Consider the following 13,585-nt stretch of genomic DNA (forward strand, 5'->3'; position numbering starts at 1 on the left):
GCACTTCATGATATTTGCCAGGCTCACAAGGAATATTTCTAATGTGGAACACTACCTGCCATTCCTCATAGCTCTGCTTATTTAAAGCACTACCAGGCACGCACATCTTTACTAACCTGAAAAATTCCAGAGGGGAAGATATTCTCTCTTAATGGTCTTTCCTTCACCTCATGGTTTGGATAAAACTAACTAGATGGTCAGATGACAGGACACCACTAATGGTATTCTGTCTAAAATGGAAAGAGGCTGTCACTTCTCTTAGTTTCTCTTATTATTCTCCTTCCAGTTCCCAATTTTTTTATTGGGAAAAACAAAAAACAAACAAACACAAAAAACCCAAACAAAAAATGCCACCAAAACCCAAACCAAACAAACAAAAAAATCCCAACAGAAAAAAAGTCTCAGGCTTGGTACCTCAACACAAGCAGATATTTGATGTATCTTTTAGTGAACAGCTCTCACTGACATTAGAAGGAGTTTCCTAAAATCCTTTGAAGGCACTAGACATCTACTTGAACTGCAAAACACCAGCTTCTGCTCCAGCCTTCTGTAAGTACCTACAGTGGTTTAAGGTAAAAGGCCAAGTTTCACAGACTGGAGCATGAGGCTATGATGCTCCTCTGGGACAGTCCTCACTTGACTGTGAGGGACTAAGCATAGGATGCAGGGGGATATTGCCAGCCCTGAACAGGGCTTACAGTGATGGAGCAAAATGCCAAGGTATACATATAAGTGTGGCCAGGCTTAGGAAACATTGCAAAATCTTTTCAAGTCAATGCAAATCACAAACAGAAGATGGTTGTATCTTATAAACACTTGGGCAGGAAGGAACCCAATCCCATGAAAAAAAATAGCTCACACCCCTGAATTGCCATGAAAGGACAGCCACTGATCTATGGAAATCTACTTAAGACTTTGCTATAGTTGTCTAGTATAGACACTCAGAAAAAATTATGATGATGTAAAAACATTTCAGCAGAAATTACAGTACTTAGAGTACAGGAAAAGAACAGAAAACCTGAAGAAGCAGAAGAAGGAAGAGGGGAGGAATGATGAAGAAGGAAATAGGGGTGAAGAATGGGGAGTCAGTCTAAGTGATTTCTTCCTGCTCGGAATACCTTTCCAAACTTTAACACAGACATCAGTGGTTTTTTATCCATATTCAAGAAGAAAATTTATGGAGCCTGTACAGTGCAAAAGCAACCTTGCACACTGCTGAAGGTCCCAGGTCTGAGTTCCCTGGAAGGGGTGTCAGTACCACACTGGGCAGGCCCTCAGCACATAGAACCAGCAGCAGAGCTCCTGCCCCAACACTGTCTGGGCAGGTGACAGCACCAGAGACTCCTCTGGATGCTACTGCTATCCAAAGATTTTCTCAGGGAATCTGGAAAAAAGGTGCAGGGTCTTTTTGTGGCTAAATCAGGGGAATCTATAGCCAGTTACACTCTGTAGAGAGCTAGTGTCATCTTCTCTTAAATGCTCAACCCTTAGTAATTCCTGTTAATTTCCCACAAATCAAAGTCTTTGAAAATGAAAGAACCATCATCAAAAAGACTTTCAAATGTAAAAGTGAAAAATGAAGGAAGCTTTCCTGGGACAAACTCTTGAAAGAGTCTCCTAAGAAGATTCTAGAAGTGTTCTTCATCAATCTCTTGAAAACACTGAAAGCGCAGACAGCGGTGGGGCCGGAGGGGGCGGGGGTGACTGTGCAAAGTTGCACGGCTCTCTCCTTCTATCACCTCTTACTAGCAGAAGACAAACCTGAGAAGGCCCAACTTGTCCTTCACAACTGAGTCACAGAAACACAACACCCTGTGCCACAGGCAGTGACCTGCTCTCCGTGTGCAGGCAGCCTCTGAACAGCACAGCAAGAGAGGTTTGGTGCCACAGGTCTGAACGTCTGCCATTTTCATAGCCTCAGGAGCAAACACACAGACAAACATAAATCCTACAAGAGAATCCGCTTCAATTACAAAGCTAGAGACCATTACATGATGGTTTAATATGGAACATCTAAATGAATTACATTTTAATTAGGGAAGTAAAACAATCCATTAAAGAGTAGCAGCGCAATGTTAATGTGATATAATGAGACAAAAAGAAGCAACAAAACACGCAACAAAGTTAGGTCCTAGAGGATAAACATAGGCAAGGACAACCCATATTTTAATTTACCATGACATGCTAGGCATTACAGCAGAGTTGATACACAGAACTATATGCAGTGTCAGTAAAATCTTGCAGCATCTATTGAAGGCATAAAGGCGTGATTAACAAAGAGCTGATTCTGAATTGTTGTAAATAAGTGTTTCAGTTGAAAGGCAACAGCACTATGTTAAATTGTAGCAGCTGAGGACAGCCTCTGAAAAAAAACATGGAGCTCTTAATTGTGGTGTGGTTATTTAAAAACAAGTCTGCAAAAGAAGTTGGAAGAAACAGGACTGCATTTTATGATTTGATTGAAACTCAAGAGGTTTTAGAAGTGGGAATGTAAAAACAAAACGCTGAGAAAAACTTTTGACAATGACACTTGTACAGCAACAGCTTCATAGGAACTGCATTCCTTGTCCCCCACAAAAAGCAATAGGAATGATTAAGCTTTAAAACACATACACATACACACAAGAACACATATAATCATCCAAGAGCTCAGACCTATGTCAGGATCACGATTGTGTAAGGCAAATAAACACATTTAAAAGGTAGATCTGATACCACATCAGGGAAGGTTCAAGGTAAGGTTAAAACATTTATGAAAGGGAGACATTTCGCCTTCTCCATCCAGTTGTGATGTTTTGCTTTCCCACAGCAACAGAAGTGAGGGGGGTAACGATGTAGCATACACAAAGGCACCCATCCTGCTAGCAGACTTAACATTTATGAGCAAGTCTCTTGGCTCAGAAACTGGGATTTTGTACTTAAGAACACCACTTGCATGAAATCCCTCCTGCCTATAGCTGGTAAGGGCACTGGAAAAAGCCAGCACTGCAAACAACACGGCAGCCATAGCAACAAGCAATTCAACATTTAAACTCTTCAACAGACTAAACAGTGTTTTCTTTCTGGTTTTATAATTTCATGGTCAATAATTCACTATGAGTACTTTACTAGTCTAGCTGGTTGTTAATGTCTCAAAACCAATCTCCTGTCAAAGCTTCAAGCAAGAAAACCTCCTCACCCAAAGAAAAATAAAAGTATGTGTATATAGAGAGACTGTTTCAGAAATTTTTTCTCCCTGTTTGGAAAATGGTATAAAAAGGTGGAGAAAAGCCCAAGTTCTGGCCTGTCAAATCAAGCACTAGACCTTTATTAGTACTGTATGCTACAAATGTTACCACCAGGAACCCAAAACCCTTAAAACTGAGATCTAAACCAGAACAACTTAGGCCATCCAACAGTATCTGAATAATGCCCACACAGCACAGGCACTCCAGTGGGAAGTCTCCTTGAGCCTTTTTGTTGACTGTGAGGAGTTTTTTAAACAATATTTTTTTTACTGGTATCAGTAAAAACCCATTTGAAAACCAAAATTGAAGGCTAGAAGTAGGATAAAAGATTCTGCATGGTCGATGAAATTTAACCCTGTTATTAAGACAGCTTCATTTCACAGTCAGTAAGAGTCTAATATCCTAATAATTGCATGGGTTTTTTGGAAAGTGTCATGCATGAAATGCAACTAAAATCACAACCTCTTAACTTTTATTGGCATCAAATTTAGTATCTGCAAAAGAAATCACTTTTCTCAAAGGCAGGAATTTGAGATGTTTAGAACCTATTGATTAAAACATCAGGCCAATGGAAAACTGTCAGTCTCTCCCAAGTAGACTAAATAATGTCTGCATGAATATTAATGCTCAACAAAGGTGCTAATCTTAATGAATTAACTTAGGTAGGTAGTTAATTATCCAAAGCTTTCACTATCCTTTCCTTTCCTTCTAATACTTCATTACCACAGTTCAAAAAAAAAAGGAATTTGAAGAAAGGAGATAGCACAGACCCTTTGAAAGCTTCAGGGGTCATCCTGGCTTACTCGACAGGTACCATAACCCCACAATTTATGGATGCAGGCTTTGTTGACTGACTCTAGGACTTGGTTGTGAACAGACATTTGCTAGCAACACATGCTAAGAAGCTCCGTAAATGACAGTGAAAGACAAAGCATGAAACAAACATGGAAATGGGTTTACATGTTCAGGAAGAGCAGGGACCTTCTCCAATCCCTGTCTATTTGGACTCTTTTTGACAAGTTGCACTAATAACTATGAAGTTAATGTACCATGTAAGAGACAGCTACTCAGTGTTATGGTTTTTATTAAGCCCCGCTGGTCACATACTGCTCTCTATTAAATCTTTTGTTGGTTTCAAATGTTTGTTTTGTTTTTTTAAAAAATTTCTGTCTCTACAGATCACAAGGTGAGGAACTGGGGAAAATGCACTTTTTTTCCAACTCCTTACAGCTTTTGGGCTATCTTGTGACTGCCCACCTATATACTACACAATTATAGCCTGACCTTGCACTCCAGGGCTCATTGAATGTTTTTTACAATCCAGAGGGGTTTGGCTATAAATCTTCCTCAGTTTGTTCAGAGACATACATGTCTTCTCTGGGGAAGAATACCATGCCAGTGGAAGTGTGAAGAAAGCATGGAAGTAAAATTAATTTATAACTAAGAATTACTAGTAGTAGGTGATTGGTGACCAGCCTATGGGGAAGTGTTCGGTGATTGTGAGAGGTCATGCAGCGTTCTCACTGATCAAAGAGGTATGTGACAAGGGGGACCTGGTAAAACACAGGGGATGTCGAAAGACTGTCGGGGTATTTTGACAGGAAAAGGAAAAAAACAACCTTTACATTAGACAAACAGGACTCTTGAAAAGCCACAGAAATATCCCATACTTACTTTTATCTTCCTGGTTTTCTTCTGCCGCTTTGCTTTCCTCCTCCTCCTCCTCCTCTTCTTCCACCTCCTTCTGTTGCGCTTCTTCACGGTGATCGGCTGCGCCGACGGAAAGGCTCTGGCAGCAGTGGTTGAAGCCGCTATCCCGAGGCAGGGTGAAACTCCGGGGCTTTCCCCCATTCCCATTCAACACTTGCATCCGTTCACCCTCCACCAGGGGGAAGGGGCCGTAGTGGTCTTGCAGGTGGCACTTCTGGGTGGGCAAGGTCGATTGCCGCCGGTGCTCGGGGGAGACCACGGCCGCCTCGGAGAACACGGAGTCCTCCAGGGGCAGCGTCTGCAGGTAGTGGAGTCCCGAGCTGGTCAGGGGTGTCTCTATCAGGTCCTGCCAGGAGCGCCGCTGGCTCGCGGGCTTGCGCACCGGAGAGTCGCCGGCACTCCCCGCAACCTCCGGGCGAAATTCCTCGTGTGACGACTGGGACTGGGAGGTCTCCGTGGATGAGAGCCGGCTGTGTTTCGGCTCCACGTAAGGGCTCGTGCAGCTCATCTGCAACATCAGAAACAGAGCTATGTTCAGACAAACCTAGACCGACACCAACCTAGACCGAGACCTCCTTCTACTAGCAATAATCATGGACTTGGCAGTGTCACTGGTGGCACTCAGTTCACTAATAAAGGCACACACTTAGCTGATTAACCTGCCCTGATCTTGTCCTTAAGGCACGCACACATCTACAGATGCCACACCTGTAGGTCAAGCACTGGTACTTATTCTTAGTGTCTTTATTATGTCCCTCAGTCTGTAAAATGAGCCAACACAATTATCTGCAGAAAACTTTGAACTATGTAACACATAGAAAAGATCTGCCTGGTCCATTAAAAATCTTGAAAATGACATCTAAATGTCTTTTGTCAACCTATCTTGCTAAAAATTTATTTGGAACCCTGTTCGTAGTGCCTCAGTGCAGTTCAAAGACTATGATTTCAGAAGATGAAGTATTGTACTCATATTAAATATTAGCATTCTTTTTCTCAGACTTTCTCAATTTTTCAGTTCAAATTTTTGCATTTTAATAACTATATGGAATTAGCATGAATTAGGTAACACCCCCTGGGTATAGAGACATGAAAATTAAATTTACCAGCACAGAATACGTTAGATGTCCAGTCATAGCAGCAACTGCTTCAAGAAGCAAATAAAAAACAAATTGCCCTTTGTTCTACTTTATAGGGAAATCTACTTCTTTCATAAAAACAGAACAACTGATATCACTGTTTGGGATATACAAGAGAACATTTTTATGTTAGTGTTTCTGTGGAAAGTTAAGTGTAACTTGTTACTGCAAAGCTTCACAGCACAATTAGTGTGCCTTAGAGAAGAGTCTGTGTAGTCACTGAGATAATGAGATTTTATCAGAAAAGAGAAGGGGGTGGTGAGGGATTACATGGGTTGAGTAGGGGTCCATCATGAACAAAGGTGAGGAAGAAAGAATTCTAGAACGTAATCCATTTTGTCCAGCAATTGGGATTTTAAATCCATGTTCTCTATGTGCCAGTGGAATTAGCAACGATTGCTGTTGAAGTTATCAATCTATATAAATGCCTTAATAAATGCCTTAAGTCAAGTACTGACCCCAAAAATATACTGGAGACTGACCTAAAGTTAGCATGCACACACTCTTAAGTGGGAGAGTAGGTAGAAGTGACACTTTATGGGGCCATTCCTGCAGACAGTGACAGGTGACTTACTGAAGGAGGCCGTGGGTAGGTGTCGTAGGGGGGTGGTGGGCTGTCTTGTTTGGGTGTCGATGGAGTGTCCGCTTCCTCCTTATCACTCTCACTCCAGTAATCTAGAAGTTACAGACAGGACAGATGAAAAACTACCAACAGATTATGATTCTCATGGACTCGCTTTCACAAAAGCAACTGGAAACTCCAACCTTAGTATTACTGAGAGTTAAATACCAGTCAGTGCTGACTATAAAAGTCAGCTGCTGCATTACTTTCATCTAAAAAGTAAAAATTCAAAAAGCCTGGGAGTATACTGTCTAATGCCTCAAGGCAGATATACTAAGCAACAACCTGCAAAAAAGCCACAAATTTGACTCTTGTACACACTTTACAGATACAACACACATACAGAATACTCCTAATACATCTATCAGATTTTCAGTATTTATAGAATCAAAATAATTATGACTGGAGATATGTTGATTGGAAAGTACTGAGAGCATTTTTTAAATAGAAAGGATGGAAAATGTAACTTGTGAAAGGTTTGTTAACTGCAAATAACATTAAAAATGAAATTACCACCAACTGGCAAATCAATCAAGTGGTGCTTATTGTACACATGATTAATAAATGATATTTCTCTACCCATTTTTCTTATGTATACTACATGAGTAAAATGTATACTATGTTACCCAAGCTTTTAAGTTCATTTTCTACTAAAAAACAGCACAATTTAAATAACACAGAAAAACTTTATATCAGATATCTCTTTCATAAAACAGCTGCAGCCTTGTTACCCATGCAAGAACATAAAGGTGATATGGTAAGGAAAAATATGACAATGATAATTAAGCAGAGTTCCAAAAGATGAATGAGAAAATAAAAAGGTCTTATGGGCTAAATTTCATAGGAAATGAGGTTTCATTTTGTCAGGAAATTAAGTCTTGGTCAAGCACATTTTGTATCTTTGGTAGCAAAGGGAAAAACACCTGTGAGAATGTACCATGTGGGAATTATTATTTATTCTCTTGCAACTATTTTTGAAACAAAAGAGCATCTAAATAAATGGATACCTGACCTTAATATTCCTTACAAAATAAAACTACTTAGAGCTGACTCAGCTCAAGATGGGTAGCCTTAACATTTCTACATATTGTAAGACATTTCTGTTGTCACTTTTTTTCTGACTGTATTGCTTTCTATTATTTGTACAACATTGTACAACAGGACATTTTAACTCAGACTATCCATAGATTAATCACAGGCAATTTTCACTTTGCCCAGTAAGTGTGTGAACTATGTGACTTACTACTTTCTCTTGAATGGATGAGAAGAAAAAGATTGATTGCTATTTCATGAATGATCTAAACCAAAAATCCAAGTTGGCACAACATGCAGTTCAGGCTTTAATGATTTTTTTGTCCCCATGACAATTATTGTACTGTATGATTAATAATCTACTGTACCTAACATTATTCAAGATTTAAAACAAAAACTTATCTTAAAATGCTACCATCTTGGTTGTCCCTAAAATTCTGTATATTTTTAGATCGTAGTAATGGTGGTGGCATTATTTATCTATTTTTCTTATTCAGTGACAACCCTGTTATAACTCAGCACCTCTTGATTAGATTCCTGCAAGCTTATAGAAGATTCTCTTCAAATGGTATAATAAATATAAGAAATAGTTTTCATGACTATGAAATATAAAATTCCCCATAATTATGTTTCTAGAAATCTGAAAATAATTTTTGATGCATGAAAGACTAAATCAGAGAAAACTCTTTGTTAAGTCACTCCTAGTTTTAAGAAAATTTGTTTCCAGTAACCCAGAACACCTAAAAATATTGTCACACAAGCATGTCTGTTCCTATTACAGCAAAGCCTAATGGCGTGATACATGGTGAGAGGACTGTCAGGACTGCATTACTCAGTTGAGATTTCTGCAGACTTGGAGTTCACCTGTTTATTATAAAAGTAAAATTTAGCAGTCTCTGCAGGTTCCAATTTTGGCTAAAAATATAGAGGTGTTCTTCCTGTCAAACACACACAAAACCTGATTGTATGATCACACTTTTGCACACCTTACCTTAGACAGCAAATTCTGTTGGCAACCTACAAGCTATCTACAAAAATTCTGCAGTCTAAAGGGTCTACATCCAGATGAAATATATGAAAATAGTTTTCCACCAATTTCTAAAAATGTTCTGCTTTTGGCAACTGACTCATTAGAGCCTATCTGAAACGTGTTTAATGCTATTGAACAGTTGCTGTATTTCTCTGCAGTAAAATCTCGGCAGGTTTTGTCCAACTCAGTGATGGACAAGCTCAGTGTATCAGGCTTATCTTGAAAGCTTTGAATGAGCAACAGACTGCATATGTTATACATAAACTAACACTGACCCACCATTTTCTGATTAAATATTTTCTATTTATATAAGCTAGTAAGTTTTTCTCCTATTTCATAGGACTGTAAAGTATATAATTTCTCCCTCCAAGACATTCAAGGAAGTCTCTTGCCATATTGCCAACATTCAATGTATTTAGAATGGAAAGTTGATGGTATTTTTATAAAACTGTTCTGTACAGAATGTGACATTTTATTCAGCAGTACACCCACAATTTGGTGATTCGTGCATCTCTGGAGCACTTGAATTACATTTATGCACTTCAGATTCAGAACCACCCAGCTCTTCACTGAAACAGGTTTGACAACTACTGCTGAATTGTTTCAGAGGCATTATAAAGCTTTGCTGCAAGGGGCTGAACAGAAATAAAAGACCTTTTGTAAAACGAAACATGTAGGTGACAATTGCTACAGTAATTGAGCATAGAAAATTCCAGTTTCACAGTTTTTATAATTGCAAAAATGCTTCAAGTGATAGAGAAGTTTTAGTCCTCTTACCTGATGCCTCTAGCTAACTAGGGACATTATTGGGCTGTTTAATACCCCTTATGCTGGGCATCAGAGGCATAAAACCACTGTACAGCAGAAAGGGGGGATATAATACTGATTACCCCCCTAAACATAACTACACAACACAAAGAGGATATAGTTTTACCTGCCTGGATATGATAAAGCAACTGCAGTGAATGTCATTAGAGCAGTAGTAGAGCTCTGTCAGTGACTGAGATATAACTTCAACAGTAAGTGGGGTCTCACTGCCCATCTTCAATAGGTAGACAACAGGCAATGTGCGACATGAATGCACAGGACCTCATGTCTAGGAGCTTCATCATCTGCTATTTTACTACTCAGCAACTGCTTGGTAGAAAAATATTTCTCCAAATTCATCTGGATTTTGAAAGGAGTCTCATTTCTGCAATTGTGCACTTGGACAGTGTTACCATAACTGTTCATGCACTTTTACTGTCCCGTGTTAGTGTAATTCTAGTGCCAATCTGCTGTCAAGAAAGGTCTGAATTTGAATTTGAATGCTAACATGGAGGACTTCCTAGAAGACTCCAAGATTCAGAGTTTGTTTATGGCTGCTTCAAGCAATGACAGAGGGCAAACAGGTATCTCAAAACCAGCTAGTGTAGTACTGCCTGGGGAGTATTCAGATTGCTAAACTGATTTTGAAGTTCTGCAAGTCACTGAGAACATGACTGGAGGAACAGTGAGCATGGTGCTGCTGTCCTGGGCTTGGTGAACACAGAGAACCTAGTGGTATGAATGATACAGAATCATAGAATGCCAGGTTGGAAGGGACCTCAAGGATCAGCTAGTCAGGGAGGCAAGCAGGACATCAAGTGGCAAATTCTGAAGCCCAGTGATAGCCTTTTCAGCAAAACTCTCCCTGAAAAATGGTTAGAAATATAGTTAAAAAAAATATTTGTTAAAAAAAAAATAAAAAATTACTAGATTAAGTACATTGCTACTGCAGCTCTGAGCTATAAGCTCTTGGGGCCAAAAGGCTGCAGAGTCACAGAATTAAAAAGTGAGGTCTTGACTCAGCGAGCATCAGGCAGACCGGCACCTGGGTAAACTCTGGATCATTGTGACCACTGACAGTTTCTGGTGCCTGCTGCCAGGTACATCTGTGAAAAAGTGGATGGATTCAAAAGCCAGCTGCTTGACAAAACTGCTAGATAGACAGGAACAATTACATGGATCCATGTCACTGGCAAAAAAGCCAGAAGTCAAAAGCCTCCCCAGCACAACTGAGGACTGACTCCTGTCTGCAAACAGATTTTCTATTGCAGAAAACTAAAACAAATTGATTTGTTATTTTATATTTGCTGCTTTTTTTTTTTTTTTTTTAACCCAAGGAATATCAGACATTAAGAATAAACAAATGTAAAATGCTGTAATCCTGCAGCTCCAAATGAAATGCCAATGCATTGAGGCATGCACCTCAACACAGCAAAACCAATGGAATTCACAAAAAATTAAATGGCCTTAAAATAAAAATCTTTAGGGGAAACCCAATTATGTCAGCAGGTTTTAGAAGAACAGTTTTGTTTCCGAGATTTATTTAATGCATTCACACCCCCTGTGAATTCAAACACCAAATTCAATATTTATTTATTTATTTATATTTGCAGTTTCTTAATTTTTTTCTGATAGGGGACCCAGTCTCTTTGGTACCATACATCAGAGCAGTACATGTGCTGCTTTTAGCTACCTTCTGTGGCCTTCTCAGAAGTAGTCCAAGTGTCTGTGGACCAGAATCTGAAGGAGATAATCAAAACCCCTGAGAGAGAAGGAGTTCTCTAAAGCAACAACAGAGATAGCCATATGTGAATTGCTCTCAGATGAAAAGAATGAGGCCTGATACACAGCAGGGAAAAAAGGAACAGATGAGCTTGTGGTAAGAGCTGACAGAAGAAACCAAAATAACAACACCTTACCTTGCTCTTGTTTGATCCTCTCTCTTTCTGCATAGCCAGCAGCAAGCATGTTAATTCTGTTTAGCCATCTGAAATAATATTTTAAAAAGCAGTGATACCAAAACAGCCTCTTAATTTTTTTGTGCATTTCTACAAAAAACAAACATAGGCACATCTGAAGGAGATCTGGGACAATGTTATTTTTCATATTAGACAGCTGCTTTCTTTGATAGTTTTACTCAGGGAGTCTTCAAAGATCTATGGTTTTGCTGTTGAGCAAACTGTTTTCACAGCAGAGATTTTATTTCAAATGGAAAACCATGGATGATGTCAAATACCTGTAAAATAAAGGACTTGTGGATAAATCAAAGAGCTATTAAGTCTGCTGCTCACAGATATGCCATCACACCAGTACTCATGCTGTTCTGACTTCTTAAGAATAAATACCCCTTTTCAGAGATTTAAGCAATATTTTACAGCCTGAATTGGCAACTTAGCAGAGGAACAGAGCAGAAACCAGCAGTCAAAGAACAGGTTCACTCAAACAGACAGTGAGGTTTAATTATGCCATTATGTGGTTTAGAGCTTACCTACAGTGCCAAGTACAAAGAGAAGGAGGCATATCAGAACTCACTTTTGTGTTCATGTCAGAGAAGCAGGGGGAGAAATACAGCTGCCTCAATGCAATTCACATCTAACACTTTAACCCCACCTTAGACTTGAAAAAAATGCTTCCATAAGCTGCACAAATGAAAAAACCCAACAATCTATTTCTATTCTCTTCCAGCAGGGCTGTCATTGCCAAACATACACATAGCAGACTGTTTCAACCTGCCTCTTCCCCCATGGGGCTCTCAGTGTATTCATTATCCAAATGCTTACACTAAATGAGATCCTCCATCAAAAAGGCTTTCAACCAGAATGGCAAGCTCCTGTGGTTGTCCTTTCCATGGTCAATCTGGAATTACTTGCTCCAACCATCCCTCAGTCAGGATGTGATGGGCCTGGTTTGCCAAGCTACTAGCTTGTCATTTTTCTTGCCACAAAAAGGACAGCTGAAGTCAGGCTTGCATTTTTTTCAGGACTGTGAGACTCCTGTTTCAGAAAACTGTGCCTGATGGGTTTAATTTGATTACTGTTTGCATGGAAACAGGATATAGTATCGTCTCAGCAAGGAGATGGACACCTTTGTAATCACTTCTGTAGGCCAAACTTCAAGATATTTCAATGCAGGGTAAGGAGGCATCAGATCATAAAATACAGTTACTCTCCTCAAAACTAACTCTGGTTACTTCCACAAATGCTGACCACATGTATGATCTGTAAATCATGTTAATGGGACATAAATCATTCCACACTGGAATGAAAGCTAGATATTTACTCTTGAAATGATTACAGAATACTTCATATCAGCCAGAAGGACATGGAAGTTGTAGAAGAAGCTCAGAATTTCAGTCATAATTGCTAGGAAATGCCACACACTTTAAAAAATAACTGGCACATGGGAACAGAAACCAAATAAACTGTGTCTCAAACAGCAATTTCACATCTTCCCAGCACAAAGTTGATCTACTATGAAGTTACTTTTTAGGCTCACGTGCCTTATATGTGAAGTCTTTTGGGGAATAAAACTCAGTTATTTTGACAGCTCTGCCAGCTTCAAATCAGATGCACTGTAGCAGGAAACACCCAAACACCCAAACACTCCATCCCCATGCTGCCCAGGGACCAGCAAAGGCCACAGTCCAAGGGGCAAGGAAGCATAAGAAGAAAAGCACCTGCTCTGTCTAATTTCATAGCAGACAGTGGAGCTGGTCCTGCCCTTTGTTTGCCTCTTTCCTAATTTGGATTTCATGCTCCAAATTCAGCTCATGTCTTATCACCAACACAACCAGCAGGGAACAGCCATCTACTGAACCCCTTTGGGTAGAGCTGCTGACCACGAGGTATTATTAGATGATACCTCTTTAAAGGTTCTCCTGTTGGAAAACTGCATTCTGTCCTAAACATGAGACAGCATTTCATGATAAGGGTGCATGAGAGTAAGATAACTCATTAAATTAACAAACACTTGATTGACAGTCAATTGATACTCTTACAGCTATGGTAAATGATTGTTTGGA

At 39.6% G+C, this 13,585-nt stretch overlaps 1 protein-coding gene across 4 annotated transcripts in view; it reads right to left on the reverse strand.

Moving 5' to 3' along the window:
- The window catches only part of CNKSR2 (connector enhancer of kinase suppressor of Ras 2), a 218,128-nt gene that overhangs the window by 35,752 nt on the left and 168,791 nt on the right, over positions 1-13,585 (reverse strand). For all 4 annotated transcript variants that reach the window (XM_030448679.1, XM_030448671.1, XM_030448663.1 and 1 more), the window contains 3 exons: positions 11,484-11,551; positions 6,648-6,748; positions 4,902-5,445 (listed from right to left, as the gene is read on the reverse strand). In XM_030448679.1, the coding sequence (XP_030304539.1) occupies positions 4,902-5,445; positions 6,648-6,748; positions 11,484-11,551 (713 nt within the window). The remainder of the gene's footprint in view (positions 1-4,901; positions 5,446-6,647; positions 6,749-11,483; positions 11,552-13,585) is intronic.

Source organism: Calypte anna, chromosome 1 (assembly GCF_003957555.1).
Source record: "Calypte anna isolate BGI_N300 chromosome 1, bCalAnn1_v1.p, whole genome shotgun sequence".
Taxonomy (NCBI): domain Eukaryota; kingdom Metazoa; phylum Chordata; class Aves; order Apodiformes; family Trochilidae; genus Calypte; species Calypte anna.